The following is a 27261-nucleotide window of genomic DNA, read 5'->3' on the forward strand; positions in this document are numbered from 1 at the left end:
GGCGGGCCCCCCCCGCGCCATGGGACAAGGGGCGCTGGAGCGTGAGGAAGGCCACTGCATCGTCTGCCATTGCCTGTAGGAGTATGGGCAGGAGGGAATTAAGGATCGTGGCAACAAAAGGAATGCAGAGGGGGAAAAGAGTTTCTCCCCTCTGTGCCCCCCAACATTCCCTGCAGGGCCAAGACCAGATAAGCAGCCTTCTTCCCTGGGGTCAGGGCTCTCAGTAGGGGTGGGCATTCCCAGCCCCCACCCCCTCCCCTTTTCTTTTGGCTAAGCTCCATATATGGAGCCTGGGGGGCGCCTGCCGCTCCTGCCTTTTTCTCCCAGATGAGTTTTGCAGTTTCCTGGGGCCCTTTGGCGGCTCTGCTGGAGCTGCTTTTGGGGTGGGGGTTGGTCGGGGGTGATGTGTGATCCCCCATTTCCCCCGCCCCCCACCTGGTCCTACACCTCCCATGGGAGGGGCCCCCTCCCCCTCCCCCTGGGGGGGCTGGAGTTGATGTCGGTGCGTGGTGGAGGTCTGATCTCCCTCCCTGCCGTCACTCTTCCCGAGCCAGGCCCTCGTCTAGGGCAGGCAGTGCCTCCAGGCCCGGTCCCCCACCACTCTGGCTGCTGGAGAAGGACACCATGGTATGCAGGAGCACGAGGACAAGGATGTAGAGCCGGATCCTGCTGGGGCTGAGGCGGGAGCCCCCAGAAACCGGCAGCAGGGAGGGCTTGTGGCCGAGACGGCCTGGGGGCTCGTGGCGGGGGTGGTAGTGGTGGTACTGTTGGTGGTAGTGGTGGAAATAAGAGTGGTGGAATTGCTGGTGGTGGGTTTTGGGGGCTTCAGACTCCTTGAACTTCTTCTTCTCCGACTCGCAGGAGACCCACTGCACGTCACAGCACTTGGTTTCTGGCCGCTTTGGTGAAGTATCCAGCAACCCTGCCAATGGATAAGGAAGGCAGGGTGGGGTGCTAAGGGGGCTGCTGGCTATGCCTTTCTGAGAGAGGTGATTGTCAAAGCTGGGGCTGCTCTGGCAGTCCTGCCCAAGACTCTTCCCCCCGTCCCTTAGTACCGTCCCTTTCTGGACACTATCTCCCAGGGACCTCAGAGAGTTTCTCTGGGATAACTCCCTGGCCCTATTCTACCTCATCCCATCCCCACCTGGGGCCTCACTACCCACTCCGGCAGCCACTAACCTTCCCCTAACCCAGCTTCCCTGTTGTCCTCCCCAACCACAAGCCTAGCCTGGTGCCTGCCTTGGCCCACCTCCGCCCTCTCCCAGGGCCCTGTCTTTACCTGTACAGATAAAGCCAGGGAGCCCTCCGTATACCATTTCCTCATTGTCAGGGAGGATAAAGGGGCACCGGGTCTGCACCTCCAGGCAGTATTGCTTGCAGGGCACCCAGCGCTGGCATTCCTGCTGGGTCACGCTGAAGTATTCTGAGCACAGCCAGGCCTTGTAGACAGCCTGTGGGGAGAGGAAAGAGCGTCAGCCCAGGTGCCAGCCCCTTCCGGCGTCAGAGGAAAGTGATGAGGAGGGGTGTACCTGTAGTCTGTTGGGGGAGGGTATTGTGTGCTTACTAAGCCAACCCTAAGATCCAGGGGCTGGGGAAGAAGGGTTTGGGTCAAAACCACTACCTCCTACCCTAAATCTCACATTCATAGCCAGAACTCATAGTCCCCAGTCTGTAGTGACCGAAGACTTTTAATTTATTCACTGGTAAAATCACAAAATGACTCCTGTATCTGAGCTGGAAAAGGTCTTACCAGTCATCCCAACCAACTGCACCATTTTATAGCTGGTCCCAAGAGATGTCCTGACTTCTCTGAGGTTACTTATATTGAGGTAAATTTCACTTGCTTTCAATTCAGCAAACATTTCTTTGGCTGATGGTGTTAAGTTTCTAAACTCAAGAAAAGAGATGGAGAGGATAATTTTTGCTCTATCTGATTAAGGTGTTGTGTGGATCAAATATTACGACATGTATGAAAATGTTTTATAAATTCTATAGTGCAGTACCAATGCGAGGGGTTATTTTCTAATAAAAACAGGAATCTGCCTTTCTAAGCACCAGATGTGCCTTCAAGCTCTACTTAATCCATACTCTGTCCTGTTGGCTTTGGCCTTGGAGTGGAGCAGACACCACATTTATTTGCTTCAAACTTTGCTTGGCCATTTCACTTCACGTGTCTACTTTCTGCCCCTCATCTAGCCCTCTCCTGCCAGGCACTGGGTCCTAGCTAAGAAAGGTTTCCTGCACTGTACTCTTTGGCTATCATCAAGACCAGAGTTCCTCAATGGTGACACTCCTGACAGTTTGGACTGCAGGATTCTTTGCAGTGTGGGCTGTTCTGTGCACTGTAGAATATTGAACAGCATTCCTTGCCTCTACCCAGCAGTTGCCAGTAACATCCTCCACCTCCCCATTGTCTCTGCCCATTGCCAAATATCCCCTGAGCAGGGTGGGGGGCCAGGGACACAAAACCATCTCCCATTGAGAACCACTGATCTAACTTCTTGCTCCGAGAGTGTGGACCTGGACCAGCAGCATCACCATCACCGAGGAGCTTGTGAAAAGTGCAGATTCCCAGGCCCTGCCCCAGACCTGACAAGTCACACCTGCATTTTAACAGGATGCCCAGAGCCATGCCCACATCCAGTCCCCATGTCTTCAGTTGCTCCTTGTAGCGATGGCTCTCTGACTTCAGTGCTCCTCAGAATCCCCTGGGATACTTGTTAAATAGGCAAATGGCCCCTCCAATTCAGCTTCGAGAGGACTGAGGAGGGCTCAGGAATCTGTCTTTGGAACAAGGGTCCAGGTCATTGTGCTTCTAGAGGCCTTTCCACCACACTCTGAGCAACATGGTCAGAGCTTCTTACACAGACATTAAACATGTACACTCAAATGCAAATAACTCCACTGTGAACCTGGACTTTGGCAATGTAACCCCACACTGGCCTTTTCCAAAGTGGGGTCGGGGTGTGGTGGTGGCGGATGGTGGTAGTGGGTTGTGGTGCAAATTATCCTCCTGAGGAACGCGGCTTTGCTATCTCACTGGCCTCTCAAATTCAACATGCTCTAAATCTTAAAATTCAGTTCCTGTCTTCTTTTTTTTAACTCCCAGTCTGCCCACATCACTGTCTTGACCACTTCAGGTAAGTGTCACAACCATGCATCTGAATATTCAAGCCAGAAACTTGGGTGTCGGCCACCATGTCTCTCTTAACAGGCTTTCCCACACACAGTCTATCAGCAAGGCGCGCCAAGTCTCCCTCTGTGTCCGTGACTGTGCAGGCCACTGTCAGCTGTCACCTGTATGAGTCTCCTATGTGGCCTCGCTGCCTCCACTTTTGCTCTTTCCGATCTACTGTTTACACAAGAGGGATCTCAATATGACATTTGATCATGTTACTCCCTTGCTTCATATCCTTGAATGCATTTAGAAGAAAATCCAAACTTTCAACCGCAGACTTCAAATTCCTGCATAATGTGGCCTCTGTCTGTCTCCCCAACCTCATTTTCTACCTCTCCCTTCCAGCTCATCATGCTCCACATGCTGAGGTTTTCTTTCTTTTCCTTGAACATGCCCTACTTCTTCCCACCTTGGGGCCTTGGCACACACTGTTCTCTTGGCCTGATACGCTCTTGATTCCCCATTTCTGGTCTGCCGGAGTCCTTCTCAACTTTGAAGCCTCAGTTCAAATGTTATCTCCTCAGAGCGGGCCTTTCTGACCACTCTGGCTAGAGAGTGCCCCCTCGTCATTCTTTTCCTTAACTGTCTCTTCGCCACAAGTAGGTGTTTGTCTGCATCCTTGTTTTGTTTTTCTCTGTCAGCCTCACTAAAATGAGAGTTGTATGAAAGCAGATGTAGGCGTGTCTTACTGACCATTGTGTACTCAGTGCAATACATGTCAAAAAACACAACTGTTTATGGAATGAACCAGACAAATATATGAGGACATGTCCCTACTCTCAGAGAAATTCCGGTTTCATCTAACTTGAAACTATGGCACATTTTCTATAAGAGAAGTTAAATCACTGGCCACGGGAGGGAAGCAAATAGGAAAGCTGGGAAAGATTTCAATAAGGGGAAAAGAGTTGAGCAGGGATTCAAAGTATGATTTTAGATGGGAAGGGCAGAGATGGGACAGAGACAAAAGGGCATTTTGGACTGAGGCAACAGCTTAAGCAAAGGTACGGACGTGAGTGCAATGTACAATGTGTTGGAAGAACAGAGAATGGTTTTGTATGAATGAAATGCAAAGGATACCAATTTCTTGTAAATGGACATTTATTTCCAGGTTTTTATTATCACAAACAATGCTTCAGTGAATAGTTCTATACACATCTCTCTTAAATACTTGTGTTAAATTTTATTTACATAAACTCTTAAGAGTGAAATGATGAGGATAAAAGGTCTGTGCAATGGAGTGAGAAGGGAGTGGAAGGAGGATGGAAAGGGACAAGTAAAGGTAAGAGGCAGGGGAAGAGGGAGCTGGAGTGGTAGGAGAGGGGCTCAGGGGTTGGAGAGAGTGGTAGTGGGGTCAGCAGGACAAGGGAGCAGGAGAGGAAGAAAGAGAGGGCAACAAAGAGTAGGAGCTGGAGGGGGAGAAACGGTGGTGCTTGCAGGATAGCAACAAAAGGGCTGGGGAGGAAGCAGGGGAATGAGAGATGGAGGATATAAGGGAGGCAGACAGGTATGGTGAGGGTGAGAGAAGATGAAGGGGAAGAAAGAGTAGGGGATCGTGGTGAGGTACAGGAGAGGTGGAAGAGGGCCTGCCAAGAGGAGAGGCGGAAGAGGGCCTGCCAAGAGGAGAGGCAAGAAGGAAGGAGTGAGAAAAAGGGTTTAAGAGCCAGCATGGGAATATGGAAGGTGAAGAAGATGGGAGCAGAGGAGAGCTGAGATAAGAAAGAAGGACAAGAGAGCAGAAGGATACGGGGAAGAAAGAAAGAAAAGACAAAAGGAAATCCGTAATGCTAAGGATTACCTCAGAGAGCCCCCTCCATCCTGTTGGCCCCAGAGTTCCAAGAGAAATCTCTCTGCCCACAGCCTCTTCCCCAATCTCTACAGACTGGACCCAGAGTCTACCTCCAGCCTCAACCTGGACTGTGTGGAACAGCACAGTCCTCCACCGCTGGGGTTCAGAGGCCCCCTCGGGATTCTCCCTGGGCGATTCTGGTTCAATATTCCTGCTTCCAGGTGGGGAGGTTGCAGTGGAGGGTCAGCCCTCCTCCCAGGAAACTGCAATTAGCCTAACAGCAGGCACTGGTGGCTGGCACTCCCCGTCTCTGCCCTAGGAGAGAGGCAGGGAGTTGAGGGAGGTGAGGCAGGGAGAGGGGTGGCCTGACTGTGGGAGGGAGGCCTTTCTCCTTAGTTAGATGACCCTCCCTCAAGACCCACCCCCAGAGTCACCATGGCAACAAGTGGGCGAGCAGATTGCCTGAGGAAGACACCAGGCCTGTGGGTGGCAAGGCAGGAACAGGCAAGGAACTAGTGAAGGGAATGGAGGAAGAAGGGGCCGAGAGGTAATCCAGCTCCTTGGCTCAGCAGATGGCCAGCTGAGGTCACTGCACTGGTCCACATGCTTTAAAAGGGGCTGGGGTCCTTCTCAGATGAAAAGTCTGGCTTTCAGGGCGACCACCTGGACAGCAAGCCTGCCTTAGTCTCTGCAGCCCTCTTCCCTAGACAGGCCTAAGTCACTTGCCTCATCTCATCAGTGTTAGGACTGAGCCGGAGGGGATTGTATTGCTTAGGCAGCTGCAGGGGTCCTGGGCATTCATCCACAAGGAAGGGGCAGAGCTGAGAGAGCCAGGTTCGAGAGCTGTGGGGCTGGCTGGAGACGGGGCATGCAGGGCAAAGGAAGACATGTCTCAGAACCAGACAGCAGTCAGTTGGGAGACCCTTGGAGATCTTTTGCTCGTTTCTCAATTCTGACTGCATATTAGAATCACTGTCTTTTAAAAATGCTCCTGCTTGGCTCACATCGCACTCCAGACCAAGCAGTTAGAATCCGTGTGGGTGGAACCTACACATCTAGAGTTTTTCAAAACAGCTCAGGTAATTTTCATAAGCAGAGATCTTAGCCTTGCTTTATTTTATAGCTGAGGAAACTGAGGCTCAGAAAAGGGGGGAAGGACTTGTCTACAGTCACACTAAATAGTGGCAGAGAGAGGAACTTGAAACCCAGTTTCTCGACTCCAACTCCAGGGTTCTTCCTACTGGACCGTCCTTTCAGTGACTGCATTCGAAACTCAGGACACAGGTGTGTGGGGTGGGGAGGACAGCTGAGGAGAACCAGGTCTGCTCTGGGCTTTTCTTCAAACTCCAGCTCTGGCAGGAAAGGCTTCTTTATCACGCCCTGTACACTGTGCTTAAGCATCCTGGACCCTTGAAGTAGCAGCAGACGATGGGTGGGGTGGAACCTTTGACCTGGCAGTGCCCTCTTTTCCCCACAGAAGCCCCTTCCCCACGTCCAGCAGGCTGCTGCTGGGCTCACCCAAGTTCTGGCAGATACAGCCAAGTTGCTATGGGAACTGGGAGGGGAAGGAAGCAGGGAGTAACTAGAGGGAACACCAATTAACCCAAAAAGGAAGCGGAGAAGGCTATCCCATCCCTCCTCCCGGCTGGGCTGCTAAACCACTCTGGAAATGGGAGCGGGTAAAATGAGAGGGATCCCCACCCATCCTGGGCTCTGCAGCTGCTAGTTTAGGGGGGAGTGGGAGGACCTAAAGAGCCTTAACTTCCTGCTCCCTGGCGTGCAGCCCTGGCCCAGGCATTCTCATTCCTATGCTCTTCTGGGAAGAAGCAGGTGACTTGTACAGGCCCCCAGGGTGCTGCGGGAATGCACACGAGTGTGTGTATACATACACAGCCCACAGCCAAGACTCAGGGCCAGAAGGTTTAGGAAGAGGGAGGCCACCCTGGACTCCTTGTTTTGGGGGCCAGAAAACCCTCCAGAAAGGAGAGCTTCAGTTCCTGCCAACCAGAAAGTTGGCAGTTTCCTTCTTGGATTCCAACTTGCTTCCCTCCCTAGGGCCTGTTTTCCCATCCAAATACTCCCAATAGACCTTCTCTTCATCGTTGCTTGTTGTCCTAACGCACCCCTGGGACACTTGGCCAGGAGCTGCAGCTGCAGAGACTGTGCAGGCAGAGTGGCAGTCTGGGCTGGGCTTGGGGATGAAGCCCACAGCACACGAGTAAACCACCCTGCCCCTAGATTTTACCTAAGGGGAAACTGAGGCCCAGAAAAGGGATTTGTTTCAGCCAACTCAGAAACATGCAAGAAATCAACTATTAATATAAAGCCAGGACTAGAAGGGAGTGACTCTGATGACTAACCTGATGTCTCTCTGCACTGAGTCCACACGTAGCATTGCGTGAAGGACCTCCGTGGGCAGGTCCGAAAAGAGCCACGTGCCCCTATTCCTGATTCTGGGCTTTCAAAGAGTTGGATCAGAACAGGGTAAGGTTAAAGTCAATCTCTCCAACCCAGGGGAGGGAGATAATGGACATAACTCTGGGAGTAGTTCTTTGGTACTGGCAAAGTCAGACTGAGATTAGAGGCATTACAGAGCAGATGCAGGTGGGTGACATGGCTTTACTTAAGTGGCTGTAAAAATAAGCAATAGCTTTCCTGCTGCTGAGAATGAGCAGCCATGAGTCAGAGTGGCCTGGTCTGGCCTGGAGGAACGACAGGGGAGATAGCTGGAGAGGTATATAAGAACCCAGAATCAGTGTAGTTCCAGAGGGGCCAGTTACCTCCAAGCCTCTTAGGCCACCTGCTCCAAGACCAGGGGCAGCCTGGTTAGCGCAGAAGTGGTGTCCCAGGTGCAAGAGCAGCTCTCTGAAGGAGCCTAGATGACCCATATCAATCAGGTGAGCAGAGGAGGCAGGTTCATGACCACGCAAGAATGGAAAGGACTGTGACAATCATAACCCCGCCTCCCTATCTGCTGTTGGAAGTTCCACTCCAACATCACTGCCGCATCTTATCCAGCTACTGACTGTAAACCTCTTGTCATAGCACACATTCTCCTACGGAAGTCCGTATCTTCAGACAACTCTCACAGTTAAAGAATTCTTTCTCCTTTTGAGCTGACATAATGCCTCTCTGTGACATTACTCATGGCTCCTACTAGCTCTTCTGGGGCCATAAACTTCCTGTCTCCATGCCAGCCCTGCAGGAGGTATTTGTAAACTTCCCTGAATCAGGTCAGGTCTTCCAATTCATTTTTTTCCTGCAATGATCACTTTTTGAACATCTTTGAGTGCCTGGCACTGCGCTGGAGAGCTAAAGATGATAGAGTTAGGGAAGACAAGATTGCTATCTTTAAGGAGCAGGAGAGACAACCTTGTGTATCAATCATTAGAGGTCACTGTAATAAGTAGTATGTACTTGGTACAAGTGATCCCATAAAGGGAGGAAGGATCAACTGTATTTTGAGAGGTGAGGCATGAGAAAATATCTCCATATGGGAGAGGCTAGAGTTGGGGCTTGGAAAAAATGAGTTGAAGTTCACTGGATAGAATATGGCAGGAGTAAGTGCACTTAAAGCAAAGGAGTAAGCAGGTATAAAGGCCTGGGGGTTTGAAATACTGCCAGGTTCAGACACTGTTGGTAGTTCAGCATAGTTAGAGGGTACAAAGGGGGCCATGATGGGAGATCAGGTTGCAGAGGAAGGCTGTGCCCATAATATCATAATATATTATGATATGTTCTGGATGCCAGGCTTCATTCTGTAGGCAACAGAGAACCTTTCATGAGTTTTAAATAACTGCTTTTTAAAAGACTGCTTATCACTTCTATGACTAACTTTTTAGATTTATGTTCCGGAAATGTGGATGATGGATTATAGGCATCAAAACTGGAGGTAGAGAGATCAGCTAGGAGACTACTGCAAACAATCTGAGTGAGAGATGATGGGGGCCTCAACTGAGGCAGTAGCAGCAGAATTAAGCAATGGAGAGAAGGGGATGGATATGAGAGGAGATAAATTAGGGATATGGGGATTGAGGGTGAGGAAGGGGGTCAAGATGATGACCAGGTTTCTGGTTTGGGTGGCAGGAGGAATAGTAGTCTCATTCATTAAGGAAGGGAAGGCAGGAGGAGAAGTAGATTTGGGGGTCAAGAAGAAGAAGTCAGTTTTTGGTCATGCTGACTTTGAAGTATAGGTCAATATATACTAGGCAAGGTAGAGTGCCAAGGAGGCAGTTGGACATAATGGTCTGAGTTCAGAAGGAAGGTCTGGGCTAGAGATAAAGGTTTGGGAGTTACCAATGGTTAAGGAGTTAATCTTCAGGAACATAGTAGGACTATACTTTCCCACACCTTTTGAAATTAGCTGTGGCCATAAGACTTTGGCCAATGAAATGTGAGTTGAAGTGACCTGGATCACTTCTGGGGAGAAGCTTTAAGAAGCTGGAGTGTGATCTGCCACATTCTCTTCCCTCTGCTGCTGACTGTGGAAGTGATGTTGAAATGGATCTTTTACTAGCCTAGGTCTCTTGGTGACTATCATGAATAGATGCTCCCTGATGACCTGTTTTGGACATGTATGATGAGCAAGAAATAACTGCTGTGATAAGCCTCTGATATTTGGGAATTCCCTGGTGGCTCAGACGGTAAAAGCATCTGCCTACAATGCAGGAGACCTGGGTTCGATCCCTGGGTCAGGAAGATCCCGTGGAGAAGGAAATGGCAACCCACTCCAGTACTCTTGCCTGGAAAATTCCATGAATGGAGGAGCCTGGTGGGCTACAGTCCATGGGGTCACAAAGAGTCGGACACGACTGAGCTACTTCACTTTCTTTTTTTCTTTCACAGCACAACCTAGCTCACTCTGACTTATAAAACAATGGTGGAAGCCAAAGAAGTAGAGGATGTTGCCTAGGGAGAATGAACACATAGAGCAAAGGACCAACAGTGGATCCCTGGAAAACATTAACATTTAGGGGGTAGGTAGAAGAAGGGAGTATGATGAAGATGAGGTGGTTAAAGAGCTTGGAGAAGAAACAGAGGAGAGTGGCATTCTGTAAATTAGGGAAGGGAAGTTTCAAAGACTAAGAGTGGTCAGCAGATGAGGACACGCTGGCAGTTTCATCATGGTGACAGCAGTTTCAGTGGAGCAGTGGGGACAGAAACCAATTTAAAAGGGAATGTGAGGGAAGAAAAATGGAGAGAGCTATGTGTATACTACTTTTCCAAGAAGCCAAACTAGTTTTTCAACTATTTTGGGGGATGTAGTTTCCATTTCTGTTTTATCCTGGTTGTTCCTATTCAGACAAATTCCTATTTTTTTTAAATTTTTTTAAACAAATTAACTTTATTAAGTTACCGCTTCAGTCCTTACATTGATTTGTTTACAAAAATATCAGTTTGAAATACATTATTGAAAGTGAATTCACACAATAAATAGAAAATAAGGATGCATGGTGCTGTAGACATATCAACCAACTTATCTTCATTTATTGTCCATTGCTATAGATAAAATTTGACACTGATTCAGCATTATTAAAATAGCAGTCAAAGGACTGGGGAGAGGGTTGCAAACAAAGAGAAAAGTAGCTTAAAACTCTGGACCACTCAACAAAAAATTATTTATCTGGAAGCTAAACTCAGTTTAACATTGAATTATCTACACTACCCATAGGAACAATTTAAAAATAAGAAAGGTGCCAGGGAACCTTCATTAACAATATTTTTAAGTCAAAGTTTTACTTTATCTGATGACCACTCAATATCCTAAGCCATGAGGCAGGCCCTAAAACAATAAGTTATAAATAGTCTGAATTTAATAATTTAAACATGATATGGTTAATATTATACACACTTCATGAGTATCTCAACCAGCCTCTTCATGTGACATGGAAATTAAAAGGTTTAAATTTACAGTTTTGATTTCTGTTCAGAAGAGTGATGTCAGTATTCTGGCAACAGTGATGACACACCTTTATTTTAAATATGCTAATATACATATTAGTCTGAATTAAACTTGATTAAATTCTACATACACGTGGTTCCATATTTCAAGTGCAAATTTTCAATGGTACAAGTTTATAATCAAAGCTGGGTTTGACAAATGCTTTCTGATTTCCCTGATGGCTCAGACGGTAAAGTGTCTGCCTACAATGTGGGAGACCTGGGTTCGATCCCTGGGTTGGAAAGATCCCCTGGAGAAGGAAATGGCACCCCACTCCAGTACTCCTGCCTGGAAAATCCCATGGACAGAGGAGCCTGGTGGGCTAGAGTCCATGGGGTTGCAAAGAGTTGGACATGATTGAGCGACTTCATTTTCTTTCACTTTTTCTGAGTTCTAAAAGCAAATGATGAAAGCACTTCCTAAAAGTAAACAAACTAGTTGCAAGTAGGTGACCACTTTGTTTTTCTCTTTATGTGCGATGAACTTCATGAAGCATTAATTCCTGAAGTATATTTGTTTCTGGACCATACAGCTTACATGCTCTTCTTTCAAAGGCAGACACCATCTGCTTTACAACTTCATTGAAAAGCCATGTGGCAAGCTGTGGTAGAAGTTTGCAAAATTCAAGAGAAATTGCAAAAATTCAAAGTACAAGTTCTTGGATAGCCAGGAAGACCTGGGCTAAAATGCCAAACAGTCTCCAAATGATCGAAGAGCTTCCCATCAGCACAGTATGCCTTTACCAAATGTGGTTATACTAAGGTTACTACTGATATATAGTGCTCCACTGCAGGTAGAAACCCAATTTTTAATCATGTTTTGCAGAATTCAGATCTCCTTGATATTACATCTGATTTTTTACACCAAGGAGCAAAATGCTTGTTATCCTCCATTCCTAATACTACATCATACATTTCCTGCATAGAACATCCTATAATTCTCCTCTCTGAATATTCTTTTCTTTTGTTTATTAATGGTGCAGTGATTCTGAAGAAAGTTCTTGCACATATCTCCTTAGGCAAAACTGAAGTGTGTAGTGGAAGAGTTCTGCTCATCAGTATACCACAGGGAGCTAAATATTCTGCACAGGCCCCTGTGCTGGAGCCGGGGCTCTGACTGCTACAGCCAACTTTGGACAACATCCCAAGACCACCGTTTTCAGGGCCCTCTGACTGGTCCAAGCTGCCATGCCATCATCATTTTCTGACAAGTTCCTATTTTTCCATGTCCCTTGCAACTGAATGCAATCCCTAGACAGAGTTTATCAACAGAGTCAAGTAGAAGTATCAGCCCTCCAATCCTAGAAGCTCTGTTTCTGTTAATACAGTCTAAGAACACATTTGCTCTCTGGGAGACTATATTGTATTCTTCTGATAACCCAGTGGAGATGGAGGGAGGAGTTCTGCCTAGAGTGTGGGATCAAAGACATAGCTTAAATCAAAGTCCCTGGAAGGCGCTCAAGCCTTCTGGTGAGATATCTGAATAAATTATTTACATTCTTGGGACTGCAGGCTCCCTGAGGACAGGGGTTGTATCTTACATATCTGTGTATTTCCCTCAGGACTTCACAAGGAACTAGGTGTACAGAAGAGATGCTTGCTAAGTGCTTGAAATCCAAGCACTTAAACGCCAAGCCTCTAGCAACTAGTCCAGACTGGAGGAAGGTGGAGATCCCCAAGAAAAGGATGGAAGCAATGGGTTATGTAATGTGTTACATGAATTTTACAGCTTTGATGGAGAAATTGGGAATGCATTAGCAAAAAAAAAAATCATAGAAAACTAAGCAAATAGGGGGAAAAAAGAGGCAATTATTAACTCCAGGAAAACAAGTTGGCCAAGGAAGAAAATATAATCACAGTATTCTACATGACTCAGCTATGAACAATATTTATAATCCTAATAATATAAATATGGAATACTGTTAAAACCAGAAATTATGGTATGACAATATTGGATATATATGAGAGAAGTGTGCATATGGTGTTGCTGGTAGTAAGACAGCTAAATCCCCCTCTATAAAAAGTCAGTACATATTTAAATCAGAAAAAAAATCAAGAAATAATAAAATTGGCATACTATTTAGAGATGGGAGGTAAATATCAGAAAAAACAGCTAAGAAGTTTAGAAGTATTTGACTCTGAAGAATGAGGCTTAGGGTTGGAATAGAGGGCTTCTGCTTTAATTATAAGCATTGAGATTGCTATTTATTATTTAAAATATATTACATTATATATAATTTAAAAGATAGATAGATGCTACAAGGATATATATGTATATATGTGACATATACATATGTATATACGTATATGTGTGTATCTTCACGTGCACAGATATTTCAAACAGAAAAGTCGAAAAATAGCAGCAGTACTGGCACATCATGAAAAATGTGACAATAAATATCAAAAGAAGAAGCTAAGTGTTTAACTGAAGATTCAGTATATATGTGTAGCTTATACGTCTTTTAAAATTATGAACATATATTACTTTGATAAAATGAAAGTAAAATAAGAATATAAACTAATATGCAGCCATGAACTTCAAAAACAACAAAACAAAGTCCCCAACACTTGACCTGATCAACCTTACCAGACTCAGCCCCCAAACCCCAGGTCCTAGTGTCTAGTCATGGATCATCTATTCCATCACCACCATGGGCTTGGGCCAGGTTAACAGGCCAATGAAATTAATGAGCGGTCCCATAGCCAAAGAGAAGAACTAGTGTGAGAGGAGGGGAACTTTGGTGGCCTCTGTACCCAAGCGGTGCAGGCTACCACCCACAGAAATGGTGCCAGTGTGACACTGACAACCATAGCTTCATTTGAGCTGCACACAAATGTGCTGGGCATGAAATCCCACTGCCCACTCACAGGCATGCCTATCTGCCACACATTGCTAATCCTGGGCTCAGGCTCAGGCAGGTATCTCCAGCTTCCTGCAGGTATCATATTGAAAACAGCTCCTTGCCCTTACCTTACTTCCATCCTCAGACACAGAACCTTGCTAAACAGATGACAGGCTGGGGAGAACAGAGACCTAATGAAAGGACCTGTCAGTTGTGCTTGGTCTGAGGGTGAGGGAAATAAAGGCTTTGGAGTCTTCCCATCTCTGGCTCTTTACTCTCCTACCTGAGTATGTCTCTGTGTTCTCACTCACTAGAATCTATCCAGTTGCCTTCTGGCTCCTAACTTTCCACCTCCACACTGAACATGTCACCTGCTGCTCCCAAATTACCTTTTGACTAAGGTCCATCTAGTCAAGGCTATGGTTTTTCCTGTGGTCATGTATGGATGTGAGAGTTGGACTCTGAAGAAGGCTGAGTGCCGAAGAATTGATGCTTTTGAACTGTGGTGTTGGAGAAGACTCTTGAGAGTCCCTTGGACTGCAAGGAGATCCAACCAGTCCATTCTGAAGGAGATCAACCCTGGGATTTCTTTGGAAGGAATGATGTTAAAGCTGAAGCTCCAGTACTTTGGCCACCTCATGAGAAGAGTTGACTCATTGGAAAAGACTCTGATGCTGGGAGGGATTGGGGGCAGGAGGAGAAGGGGACAACAGAGGATGAGATGGCTGGATGGCATCACGGACTCGACGGACGTGAGTCTGAGTGAACTCCGGGAGATGGTGATGGACAGAGAGGCCGGCCTGGCGTGCTGCGATTCATGGGGTCGCAAAGAGTCGGACACGACTGAGCGACTGAACTGAACTGAACTGAAGGGAAAGTGTTGTTGATCTCAATTGAGTATTAAGCAGTCATTTAGATTAAATACATCTAATTAAGGTGAGAATAATAATAGCTACCATTTATTAAGTGCTTACTATATGCCAGGCTCTGTTCTAAGCAACTGACATTTATTAACTCATTGAATCCTCACAACCACCTCCTGAGATGGAGACATATTTACAGGTGAGAACAGGAAGGACCAGAGTTTAAATAGCTCATCCAAGGCCACACAGGCAATAACAACAATGGTGGCTACCATTTCTTGAGCACTTTTCATTTCATAGGCACTGTGTTCTTGAGAGATTAGCATGTTATACGTTATTGAAACCTCACAATGACCCTATTTCTTAGTTTTGAATTCAACGAAAGTGAGGTTCCAAGAGAGATGAAAGGTCTCAACAACTGTTTTATGCAGTAGACAGATTTTGAGCCAGAATTTGAAGTCAGGTTTACCTGGACTTCAGTGCCCAAGCTCTTATATATGATATTGCCTTTTGGATGGTCCCTCCATTTCACTATGACCATTGAAGTAATTAGCTTGTTACTCAAATCTTTTTGACGGAATTTCAGGTCAAGTTGGGGAGAGATTTCTAGGACTGAACGGGAGAGTGATTTTCTAAAATCTGTGTATGCAGCTCACTCCTGATATAAGTTTTCTTTGTGAGGGGGTGTGGGGTGAAGAACATTCAAGTATGAGGGGCTACAAAAGACCATGTCCATTCCTCCATCAAAGCACTCCTTTTCTTCTTTTCTCTAAATGTATGCATGTATGCAAGCACAAACACACACACACACACCCTAGGAGTGTTGAAAAGAGGCAACTGTTCCTGCTTTAGCAATTGGTGATGGGAAGGCAGCTGTCTCCTTGTAGAAAGGTCTTCTTGTCTTTGGACATGAGATTTCCTGTCCTAGGTCTTACCATGTAGGGGCTCCTGGAACTGCCTTGCTCTAGAAGGCTCCAAAACCAGAGTTCATTCCTTTAGAAAGGTTTCAGGGCAGCCACACACTCTACCTAATTGCTCTTTCTCCCCAGTTTGCTCTGTAAATATTCTTCATCAAAAAGCCTTTGCTCTAGTCAGGTAGTTAGCCAGAGCTGGGTTCTGCCACTAACTGGCTGTATGAAACTTAGACAAGTCATCTGTAAGGAGGGAGAGACTCAGTCACTAATTTGCTATGTGACTGTAAGCAAAGTACTCTCTCTCTCTGAGCCTCAATTTGTATCCAAGAAGATGGTCCCTAGGGAGGCAGCATGTATAGGGAGAAGACAGGGTCAAACATTTTTAACCTCAAACAGTCCTGTGGTCAAAGGTCAGGTCTGCTCTCACTAGTTATGAAACCTCACACAAGTTACTTAAATTCCCTGATCTATACTTTCCTCATCTACAAAATGGGAGATAGTAAGAGCATATATCCTTAACCTTTCTGCAAATAATGTCTGTAAATCAACTAGCACAAAGCTTTACCAATAGTAAAATTACACTAGTACAGATTGGGTAGTACCATTACCTTCTGGTAACTAAATCCCTGGATTTGACCTGAATTCAAATTCCAGGTCCAACTCTTACTAGCTGGATGACCTTGAGTTAGTTACCTAACTCCTCTGAGCCAGTCTTCTAAGTAAAACAGGGATAAATATATAGCCACAAGGCAGATGTAAGAATTAAGTGAGATAAAGTATATAAAAGTGCCTGGGATAGTTCCTTTTCTTCCAATGCACCCCTTTCAGCTCCAAAAGTCAAATAATAAATGAAAAAAGAAAACTGCCATAAATGTAATCAGAAAAAAACTCATTAATACACATAAAAGAGTACATACAAATCAATAATAAAAACATAAGACATAAACAACAATTCACAAAAGAAGCAATACAAATGGCCCATAAATAAGAAAAACAAATGTTTGACCTAAGGAATGCAAATTACAACCAATGATATACCATTTTTAGCTCCAAATTAATCAAGTTTTAAAAAATATGATACTCAATACTGGACAAGAGTGGTAAATTAGTCTCACATTTGTGGTGAGGGTTTAAAGTAGAATCACCCTTCTGGAAAAATCAATAATAAAAACATAAGACATAAACAGACAATTCACAAAAGAAGCAATACAAGTTGCCCATAAATAAGAAAAACAAATGTTTGACCTAAGGAATGCAAATTACAACCAATGATATACCATTTTTAGCTCCAAATTAATAAAGTTTTGAAAAATACGATAATACTGGACAAGAGTGGTAAATTAGTCTCACATTTGTGGTGAGGGTTTAAAGTAGAATCACCCTTCTGGAAAGAAATTTGGTAAGAAAGAAATTTGTATGCCACAAGCTTTAAAAAGGTTAATACTCTTTGATTCTGTAAGACTCATCCCGAAAGTTCATTCTGCAGAATTAATGTATATGTTTTCAAGTGTATGCAAAACAAGGGAAAGAATCATTTTGTGTACAAATGCTGATGTAAGCTCAGAAAGAGGGATGGAAGGATACACACCAAACTGTTAACATCAGTGGCCTCAGGGCAGTAGGACTGGGAGAGGAGGGAACAGGAAGATTATTAAATATTTTTTTATAAACCTCTGTATTGTTAGATTTGGTACAATGAAGGTGCATTATTTTGTGATTTAAGAAACTTAGCAAAGTACAGACATATGAAAAAATGATTGAGGTAGAAAATTTATTAGAAAAAGAAAATTGTAGATGTGACAAAGACTTATGGACAAAGTTATCCATCACAACATTATTTATAAAAGTTGAAGGTAAATACCTAATAATAGGGAACTAGGTAAATAAACTGCACTAAATTCATGGGATGGAATATTATATGCTCATCAAGAATGATGTTTGTGGGAATTCCCTGGTCTCCAGTGGTTGGGACTCTGTGCTTTCACTGCCGAGGGCCCAGGTTTGATCCCTGATAGGGGAATTAATCCCACAGGCCATGTGGTACAGAGAAAAAAAGAAAAAAATGTGGCTTGTGAATATTTAATTACATGGAAAGATACTCATATAACTTTAGCAATAAGTTAGAAAGACTAGAGTAAAAAACCTAGATGATTTCAACTATGTAAAAAATATATAGTCACATCCATTAGGATGGCTACTATCAAAAAAAAAAAAAAAAAGGAAAAGAGTAAGTGTTGATGAGGATGTGGAGAAATTGGAACCCTGTGCATTGCACATAAGAATGTCAAATGGTGCAGCACTGTAGAAAGCAATATGGAGGCTCCTTAAAAAGTTAAATATAGAATTACCACGTAATCCAGCAAGTTTAGGTATACAACCAAAAGAACTGAAAGCATGGGTTCAAATAGATATTTGTATACCAGTGTTCATAACAACATTACTCACAAGAGCCAAAAGATGGAAGGAAATGAAAATATAGGTCCACATAAGAACTTGTCCATGAACATTCATAGCAGTTTTATTTGTAATTGTCCCAAAGTGGAAACAACCCAAATGTCCATAGAGATGAATGAATTTTAAAAATGTGGTATATCCAGACAATGGAATATTATTCAACCATAAAAAGAATGAAGTACTGATACATGCCACCACGTGGATGAACCTTGAAAATGTTATGTTAAATGAAATACGCCAGACACAAAAGACAAAAAGTATATATGATTCCACTTAAATGAATTATCTAGAATAGTCAAATTTATAGAGATGGGAAAAGGAATAGAAGTTACCAGGGGCTGGGGGAGGAGGAATGGAGAGTTATTGTTTACTGGGTAAAGACTTTCTATTTAGGAGAATAAAGACATTTTAGAAATGTATAGTGGAGGTGGTTGTACAACATTGCAAATATACTTTAATGCCACTGACTTGTACACCTAAACATGGTTAGAATGGTAAATTTGATGTTATGTATATTTTACTACAGTAAAAAACTATGCCACAAAAAGACATATTGGGAGGAAATACACTAACATTAAGAACATCTCAAGGACCCTTTTCAAACTGTTATATTTCTATTTTCCAAAACATTTCAAAGACCATTTTTTTGGTAATTGAGAAAAAAAGTTTTTTCTTTTTCTTTTAAGATTCTGAGTCTATAATAGTTCTGAAGGATTAACCTGGTTGGAAGTTTTAGTTGAGTTCAACACTAAGCAGATATGCTCACCTTTCACAGATCAGCCAGGTAGCCATGCTATCTGCTGGAAACCAAATACAGAGACAGGGAACAACAGTAACCCCAGCACTGCCACATGTCCTTCTCCAAGCAGAGCTTGGTGAGTTTGCACTTCCTTCTACCTCTGAGAGAAGCTCAGCCATCCTAGGCCAGGGCTCACCAAAACCCTGGCATGGGAACTGTGTGTCCAAAGCCCAGAGGCTCTGGGGTAACAAGGTCTCATCATTTTCTCTCCCAGCAAAGGCTGGGCAGGGCTCAGGCCTGCTTAGGGGGACGTACTCCTCTCATGCTCTAGTTGATCCTTCTGGCAGATTTGGGTTGAGAATATAGTAGATACCCCTCCTTCAGGCAAGAGGAATCCAGCTCCTCCCATCTCCTTGGAAGAGCCTTTAGAAATAGAAGGGATCGAACACCTCCCTTTCTCATCCTCTGTCACAATCCCAAGAAGATACCAGTGATTATCACTGGGGCTCAAGGACGAGAGACTGGGGTACTGAACAAAGACGGTGCTGGTAGGTCCCCACTTTGGATCTGAGCCACTCCAGGGGCTCCCTACAAGTTGGCAGTAGGTGTTGCTGGATCCCCTTGCACTTGGTCAGCTTCTCACTCCAGTCTCTCTGACAGCTGGAGGGAATTTATTAAGAATTTCTTTGTACATGTGTGACTGGGGAAACAATGGACAGACCTGGGTTTGTGTGGCAGTCCTCCCACCTTTTAGCTATGTGACCTGGATGGGTCCCTTTCTGTCGATGAACCTCAGTTGTCACATTTGTAAAAAGGGGATTATAAGAGTATCTGCCTGCTAGGATGACTGTCAGAATTAACTGAGTTCATGGACACACATAAAGCCCCTGGCATCTCCCAGGCACTTTCTCTTTCTTCTTTGGTGCCAGCCTGCCTTTGCCTTCTGGCCCAGAGACTTGTGGTTCAGGTTCCAGCTCCTTTTTCCAGAGTCCGTTCAAACAGGAGCTTTGGTCCTGGCAGCACCTGTTACTCCATAGTAACTTCTTCCTTCCCCAGGGCCAGCTGCAATTCACCTGGTACCCTTGCTCTCCCTTCTCAGCACCTGTCTGACTCAAAAATTCAGGCTTTTCTGAATCCCCTTACATGCCCAGGAAGAAAAGTCTGGTCCAGCATCACTGCACACACCCTGGTTTGCACCCCTGTAACCACAGGAATAACACATCTGTTCCCAAGAGGTTTCCCAGGTCAGCGTCAGAGAATGGTGCTCCTGGAGGCCCACATTTGTCTACCCCAGCCTCAGAAGCTGCCTCTGGCTTTCCAGCAAACACCTGCAGCTGGAATCCACATGTGGCTGAGATGTGAGCTGGGGGCAGGGAGGGGCAGGTCTGATTCCCAGGGTGCAAGGGCACACAACAGGTAAACAGCCTCACAGGGTGGGAAGATAAAAGACTGCCCTGAGGGAGAAGTTTTTCTAGGGCAAACTCCCACCCTTGAGTCTAAGGTGTCCTACAGATGCACCCACACACTGAAGGGTGGGTGTGCCCTTTCCCTGAGATATACCTCTTGCCCTTGTCACCTCCATGCCCCCTCACCCCTCGCATCCCTCACACCCCAGTCACTGTTTGCCTCTCTGATCCCCATCCCTCTTCCTGTGGTTACAGCTGTCAGAGGCAATGCCCAGCTGACTATTGAGAGACTAGAGTGAGAAGCTGACCAAATGCAAGGGGATCCAGCAACACCTACTGCCAACTTGTAGGGAGCCCCTGGAGTGGCTCAGATCCAAAGTGGGGACCTACCAGTACAGTCTTTGATGCTGCAGGAGGAGACCAACACACACCCACGTGGCTTAGAAGCACCCTCCTGTGCTTGTGATGTGTTTGGAGACCCTTGGCCCTCCTTTAGTCTAAGCCCCACTGGCACCCACTGTCTTCCCTTTCCTCACCCTTCCCTCCACTGTGTTCAGCAGACTCTTTCAGCCAGACCAAGAGATGGATGGGAGGCTGCTGGGCTCCCTTCCTCCACCTAATTCCCCCCACCCCCACCTTCAGGAGATACCAGTGTATCCTTCCTGGAGGTTCCCGTTGCTATGGTGACTATAGTAGTCAGGCACCAGCCTGTGGGAAGGATGGGAAGTTGCCATGAAGAAGACTGTCTGTGTGTCTGTGTGTCTATGTGTCTAAGCATGTGTGCACATGTCCACCCTGAGTGGGGAGGAGAGAAGGCAGGAAGGCGAAAAAGAGCCGGGAGGGAGAGAGAGGACAGGAGAAGAGGAGACCAGAAGATCAAAGGGGGCAGGAAGAGGGATGGGGATCAGAGAGGCAATCAGTGAGTGGGGTGTGGGGGAGGCGAGGGGTGAGGGGCATGGAGGTGACAAGGGCAAGAGGTATAGTGCTTAGGGGAGGAGGCTAGAAGAGGATCACAGTGGGGCAGGGTAAAGGTTGGGGGAGTGTGAGAGACAAGGGGAAAGGAGCAGGATGGGGGATGGGAGAGGGCTGGCTGTTAGAAGGGAGCAGTGAAGGGCGAGGGGGGAAAGGAAGGGATGGGAGCAGGTGGGGTAACTGTGGGGAGAAGTGGGGACTAGAGGAATGCAGGTGTGGGGATAAGAAATAGAGAGTGAGGGGCAGGTGTGGTTTGGGAAGGGTCTAGGGTGACCTTCTGCTTCTCTGGTGGCTCAGACGGTAAAGAATCCGCCTGCAATGTAGGAGACTGGGGTTTGATCTCTGGGGTCAAAAACATCCCCTGGAGAAGGGAATGGCTACCCACTCCAGTATTCTTGCCTGGAGAATTCCGTGGACAGAGGAGCCTGGGGGATACAGCCCATGGGGTCACAGAGAGTTGGATACGATTGAGCGACTAACATAGGGAGACCTTCCAGCAGAAGATTGGGAAAATTGTGCGGTCCTTGGTGTAGGGATAGGGGACGTTGGTGGTGGGTCAGAATTGGGGGGAATGTGGGGATTGGGAGTGGGGTGGGTCAGGACAGGGGTGAAGGGGTTCAGAGTGGTGTGGGCAGCAGGAGGCCACTTTCCCATTCCCACATTTACGCTCCTACATCCTGTCCGAGCTACAAACACTGCCTTTTCCCTATTGCTGGCCCTTCCCAGAAGCCCAGTGCTCCTGTCTGTGGCCAATGAACTTCCATGGATCTGGATGCCCCTCCTCAAAGCTTTGCCATGGTTTCTAGAAGCCTGCTTCTTGACTGACCCCCCCTTCCTTCCTCCACCCCCCACATGTGAACAGGTTCTCTGCCTGTAAGAAACCTGGGTCAGGGAGGCTGACTGTGGGGCACTGTTCCCTGCCTGCAAGCTTGGGTGACAACAGGGACCACTTACCAACTTGGGGCTCCTGCCCTTAGCCCAGTGCCCTGAGCATCCTGTTCGCAGCACCAGCGTTAGCCTGGGAGGCCTGATTGGTAGGAAAGCTATGGCAGGTGGGAGGAGAGAGGAAGGCAGGGAGGCAGAAACAGCTGCCAGCCGGAGTGGAGGAAGAGCAGGGCCCCCAGAGTAAGGGCAGAAGGCAAGGTGCTGGCTCTGCCAGCCCCTTCCCCTGCTTGTGGGTGGTAGGCCTCCTTCCTGGCCCTCTCTATTCAATCTTGCTGCTGAGGGAGCAGCCTCTGTTCACGAGCCTGAGCTCTGAGCTGACACAGACCTCAGAGGTGGCTGGTCCAACCTGGCCTATAATCTGGAGTCAGTCATCTCCACAGCATTTCCTCCAGGGGTCTGCCTGAATCAGCCTAGACCTTTCCCCTGGAAGCAGGAGCTCACCTCCTCTCAAGGCACTATGTTTCTTCTCTGGAAGGAAAAAACTGTTAACTGAACAACTCTGACATGCCAGGTCTAGGTACTGTGCAGATTTCTCATTAATAGTGAGCTCACAGGGCCATTCTGATAAATTAGCTCCATTTTACAGATGAGAAAAGTGAGGATGAGAGAGCTGAAGTCCCTAGCTCAAGGTCACATGGGTAATACATAAAAGAACTGGGTTTGAGCCTAGGACTTTCTAACCATGAAGTCCCCTTGGGGTTAAGCAGGACATGCCTCTTCTTTGGCACCCCGACAACTCTTCTGAGGTATGAAGTCAGAGACCACACCCTCCTGAGTCTCCTCTTCTCCTGGTGAAACAGCTCCTTCAACTATATCCAGGAGAACTTGGGTTTTAGCCTCCTCCTACCTGCTCAGTGTGAGACACAGAACCAAACATACAACCTGCCAGGTGGGTGCAGGTCAGTCTAGAAGAAAACAGAACCACTGCATCCTTCCCTGGCCCTGTGGCTAGTGAGAGAGCTGAGCACCGGCCTTCTCTTGGGCTTCTATCTCCTGGATCAGAGCTATGAGAGGAGGTCAGGGTTTTGTTCTCATCTTCACCACTGTCCCCATCGGACTATACTGAATTTAGAAGAGGGAAACGGCAGGGGTGAAGGAAGAGGCAATCAGAACCAGGCAGGGCCTGGCAGGGTTGGGAGATGGAGAGGGTTGGGGGAGTGAGGAGGTGGTCCAGTAACTGTAGGCAGGGCCAGGAGGGCCAAGCAGAGCGGGAGGCAAAGGCTGAGGGGGTACCTGCAGAGGGAGTTAAGGGAGGGGTGGAGAGTGGCCCTTGGGGTTGGGAGAGGCCAGGGTGGGGATGGGCATCAGCCTAAGTTATCATCGCCCTGCTGTGCGAGAGGAAGTCAGTCGCACATTAAGGAAATGTCGCAGCTGGTACTAAATTGGGAGGTGTCACAGGCAGCAGTGAGGACAGGTATGATGTGTGGGGCCCTGTGTGGCCCAAAACAGGGGCAGACACTGCAAAGGGAGAGAACAGGGTTTCTGGGGCTGCCCGGGAAAGATCTGAGATACTCGGGACAGGCCCCTGGGGACGGGGGTGGGGGGGGATGGGGGGGTGTCACCTGGCCCTGGAGCAAAGTCTCCAGATTTGGTTTCCAGCAGCAGAAGAGGCCTCCTCACCCTGGCCTGGGGCTGTGGGCTTTCCACCCTGGAGAAGCTTGGAGGTCGGGGCATTATCTCCAAGGGGTCCCATTTGGGGGAGGGGCTGGGCAGGACGGCTTGAAGCTGTAGGCTAGACTAGGGATCTGCAAAAAAGGTCTGGGATAGAGATGGGGCACTGGGGTGAAGTGAGAGAGGCTGCAGGAAGGAGGGGAACAAGGCTGTCTTTTCCTGTAGGGCCTGTAATACAGCTGGAATTGAGAGGCCTGTGGGTGTGGGCCTCAGCGGAGGGAGAGCACATCCTCGGAGAGGGTGGGAAAGACAGGAAGAAAGCCATGGAGCTTGCACTGCCCTTCTCCCGGCACAGCAGGCAGCAAGAGAGCAGGCGGAGCTCACTTGAGAGGGAGAGAGAGTGAGAGAGCGAAAACGACAAGGAGACAAAGGCGAGCAGGGAGGACCCAGGCCACTGTGGACTAGATGAGACACCACGGCCAAAGCATGGGCTGAGCACCAGCACCATGAGGGTTAGAGGCCTGGTACTCCTGCTCGTGAGCCAAGTGGCGTTGGGGTAAACTGCTTGAGCCTGCACCTCAGTTTCCCCATCTGTAAAATGGAGCTAATGATGCTGGTATTACCAGCCTCCCCAGGCAGTTTTGATCTCATAATATATGTGAGAGAGGATAAAAACCCTAAGCAGGACATCACCATCAGATGTTCTATTATTCCTACAAAATATTATCAGCTACCTCTTCCCACTTCAATTTCACAAGTCTCAGGATGTGGGCAGAGCCAGGGTTATTATCCTTGTTTTATGAATGAGGAAACAAAAGCTTAGAGAAGTGAAGTGACGTGCCCAAGGTCACACTACAAACAAGTGGTAGAGATAATCAGGCCTCCTGAATCCAAGAGACCAGTTGCTTTTCTCCATCAAACTGCCTGGTGAAAATAATCAATGGGGCGGGGTTATTATTTAGTGCCACATCAGACAGTTTGAAGCCAACTGTGACCTGGAGAAAAAGAAAACCCCATGAGAAAGTTGTGGCATGGTCTCTCTTTTATCCTGCAGATTGTGGGAAAGAAAATGTCAGGGCCATGGGGTCAGAGTGAAGACCACAAAAAGACAGACATCCTTTATTCCACTTGCTAGTGGGCTGCATCCTTCTGTTTGTACTGAGTGTGTGTATCTGTGGCTGACATCAAGGGTGTATGTCTATCCCTATGTGACAAAATGTGTCCTTTTTTCACGTGACGGTACTTCTGCCTGTGTGGCTCTGAAATGCTGGGGAGATGTGCATGTGTATGACACCATGTCTGATTCAGTGGCACTGTTTGTGGGTGTGCTGACCTCTCTCCATCTCTGTGTGACTTTGCCTGGGGTGGTGGTGCTGTTTGGCAGTGTGTGCATGTCTATCTGTCTGTACACCTTTAAGAAGTGGAATATCTCATTTGGTAGTGTGAGTGAGGCAGTGAGTCAGCTGAGGCTGAGGGAGGCGGGAGGGAGACTGCTAGGTTACGAGAACAGGAAAAAGGAGAACAAGAAAGTGAAGTCAGGAGCAAGGAGCTACCCCTTTCCTCCCCAACCCCCTGCTCAAATCCCTAAGGAGCCCACCAAGAGCTTGGAACCTGGCAGAAGGCCATGGTGTCACGTTGGATGGAAAGGGGCACTTTCCTCCCCTTCCCAAAGCCTCAGAGGGAGACAAGCTAGGCTGGGAGGTAACCGTCTTCCTCTCAGCCCCCAGTTCTAGGATGGGTGAGGCCAGCACCCCACCTGGCCTCTTCTTCACTTGACCCTTTGACCTTGCTGTTCCTTTTCCTTTCAAAGGCAAGCCACCTGGCAGGCTGCACGAACAAAGGAGTAGCACCATGTCCCAAACGTTTACAGCCCCCACACACTCACTGTCCAGAATGACCCTGCTCAGGGTCAAGAAGTTTCTCAACACTCAGCTCTGCCCCAGGTGCATTCTGCAGCAGCCTCGCCTCTCCTCTGGATGTCTGTCCCCAACAGCTACAAAGCCAGCTTTTCCTCCACTGCCACCCCAGCATGCTGTGAAGGCACCTGAGACTTGTAATGCACCAGCCTCCAGTGACCCTCTCACAAGCTGCTGTGCCCGGCTCCCAGCTCATTCTCTTGTCAGTGGAGAGGAGCTAGCAGCTTCCTTTCTTGGGAGAAAACAGACACCCTGGGGCTCCACTTGCCTAGGCTCTGACCAGCCACCTCAGGTCATATAAGGTCAGCAGTGTGCTGTGTCCCACGACCAAGCGCCCCTCCCCTCACCCACTGGCAGGGGCTGAAGAGTGAGGGTTAGATGGCAAATATTCTTCCCCCCACCTTTGGCCTTCCCCTTGTAGCAGCCAGTCCCAGGACTTTCCATTCTAGCCCAGGAAAGGAAAGGGGCATCGCTGGCTAAGGATGGGGGCTGGAGGAGCCAGAGCCCTCTTTCCACCCCTTTGCTGACTTGCCCCCCCCAACCCTTCCCGCCTCATGCGGGGGGCGGCATGCAAGAAAGCCCTTGTCCGATGGTGCCCAAACCCAGAATCAATAGAAGTTGGTCAGGTGGTTACCTGACCTAAATCCCTGAGGCCCCTTCTCCGCGGAGGGTCCCACAGTAGCACTACCCGTGGCCCACTGAGAACGGTGAGGGTGATGGGAGGCGGTCGGGTGGGTACAGGGGGAAACCTTTTTTCTCCCGGTTCCACCGCCACCGTTCCCGCCGCCAAAACGGCAGCCGTTGTGGCCGCGGACGCCAGTCCCTACCTTACAGCCTTTCGTGCAGGACCGGATTGAGTACTCTTCTGCCTGTAAGTATTTATGCAGCACGAGGTCGAACTCGTCATATTTTTCCTGAGCATGTCGGTCGAGCCGCTGGTACGCCTCGATACAGTTGCTACACACCTCCCAGGCCCCGGAGCCCGGGCTAGCCACCACGGCCAGCAGGTCCCCCAGCAGGTTGTCCAGGCTGCAGTCCAGGCTGTCTGGGCGGTCCATGCCCAGCAGCAAGTCCCAGACCGTGTAGGTGTCGCAAAAGGAAAGAGTGAAGTTCCGAAAGTGGCCTTTGAGCAAGTTTTTTTTGGCGGTGGGGAACTCGGCCGGGGCACGGGAAGGGGAGTCGGGGGAACGCAGAGGGGGCGCTGGGGTAGTCGGTTCGAAAAGTCTCTGCAAAGATTGCAATTTGGTGCAAGCTGCGTCCAGCCCCGTGGGTTCTGGGACGCCGCCGCAGTCCGGCCCGGGACCGGCGGCGGCGGCGGCGGCTTTGGTCAGGTTGCTGTATCGCGGGCCGCAGGTGCCCGGGGGCGCGCTGGGCTGGCCGGGAGGCGGCGGCGGCGGCAGGGGCAGCACCGCGCGAGGAGGTACCGGCTGCCGCTCCCGGCCGGACCCCCAGGGCGGCCGCATGGCGCTGCTCAGCTCCCTGGCTCGGGGCCGGGCCCCCGCGCACAGCCACAGATGGTCAGCGAGCAGCACGGTGAAGAAGAGCAGGGACGCCAGGGACAGTCGCCATCGCTGCGCCCGCTCGGAGTCGGCGCAAGGTTTGTCGCTCGGCCTGGGAGCCCAGCAGCAGCAGCAGCAGCAGATAGTCAGCGCGGCGGCGTCTTTTCCGGGCCACATCCAAGCGCCCCTGAACAT

At 48.0% G+C, this 27261-nt stretch overlaps 1 protein-coding gene and 1 pseudogene across 1 annotated transcript; both read right to left on the reverse strand.

The window, feature by feature from the left end:
* Positions 1-536: 536 nt before the first annotated feature.
* On the reverse strand, positions 537-27261 carry NALF2 (NALCN channel auxiliary factor 2). The gene is made up of 3 exons (XM_068961954.1): positions 26395-27261; positions 1280-1451; positions 537-922 (listed from the first exon to the last, which is right to left on the reverse strand). Exons 1-3 carry the CDS (start codon positions 27259-27261, stop codon positions 537-539), a joined length of 1425 nt encoding a protein of 474 aa, XP_068818055.1.
* On the reverse strand, positions 11375-12094 carry LOC138071451 (coenzyme Q-binding protein COQ10 homolog B, mitochondrial pseudogene; annotated as a pseudogene).

Source organism: Capricornis sumatraensis, chromosome X, assembly GCF_032405125.1.
Source record: "Capricornis sumatraensis isolate serow.1 chromosome X, serow.2, whole genome shotgun sequence".
Lineage (NCBI taxonomy): Eukaryota > Metazoa > Chordata > Mammalia > Artiodactyla > Bovidae > Capricornis > Capricornis sumatraensis.

Excerpts from the sequence above, each read along its gene's own strand:
- NALF2 (XM_068961954.1), bottom strand. The coding sequence starts at position 27,261 with ATGTTCAGGGGCGCTTGGATGTGGCCCGGAAAAGACGCCGCCGCGCTG. Across the intron at positions 1,452-26,394 it reads CCTGCACGAAAGGCTGTAAG|GCTGTCTACAAGGCCTGGCT; the intron begins GTAGGGACTGGC and ends CTCTCCCCACAG. Across the intron at positions 923-1,279 it reads CCCTGGCTTTATCTGTACAG|GGTTGCTGGATACTTCACCA; the intron begins GTAAAGACAGGG and ends ATCCATTGGCAG.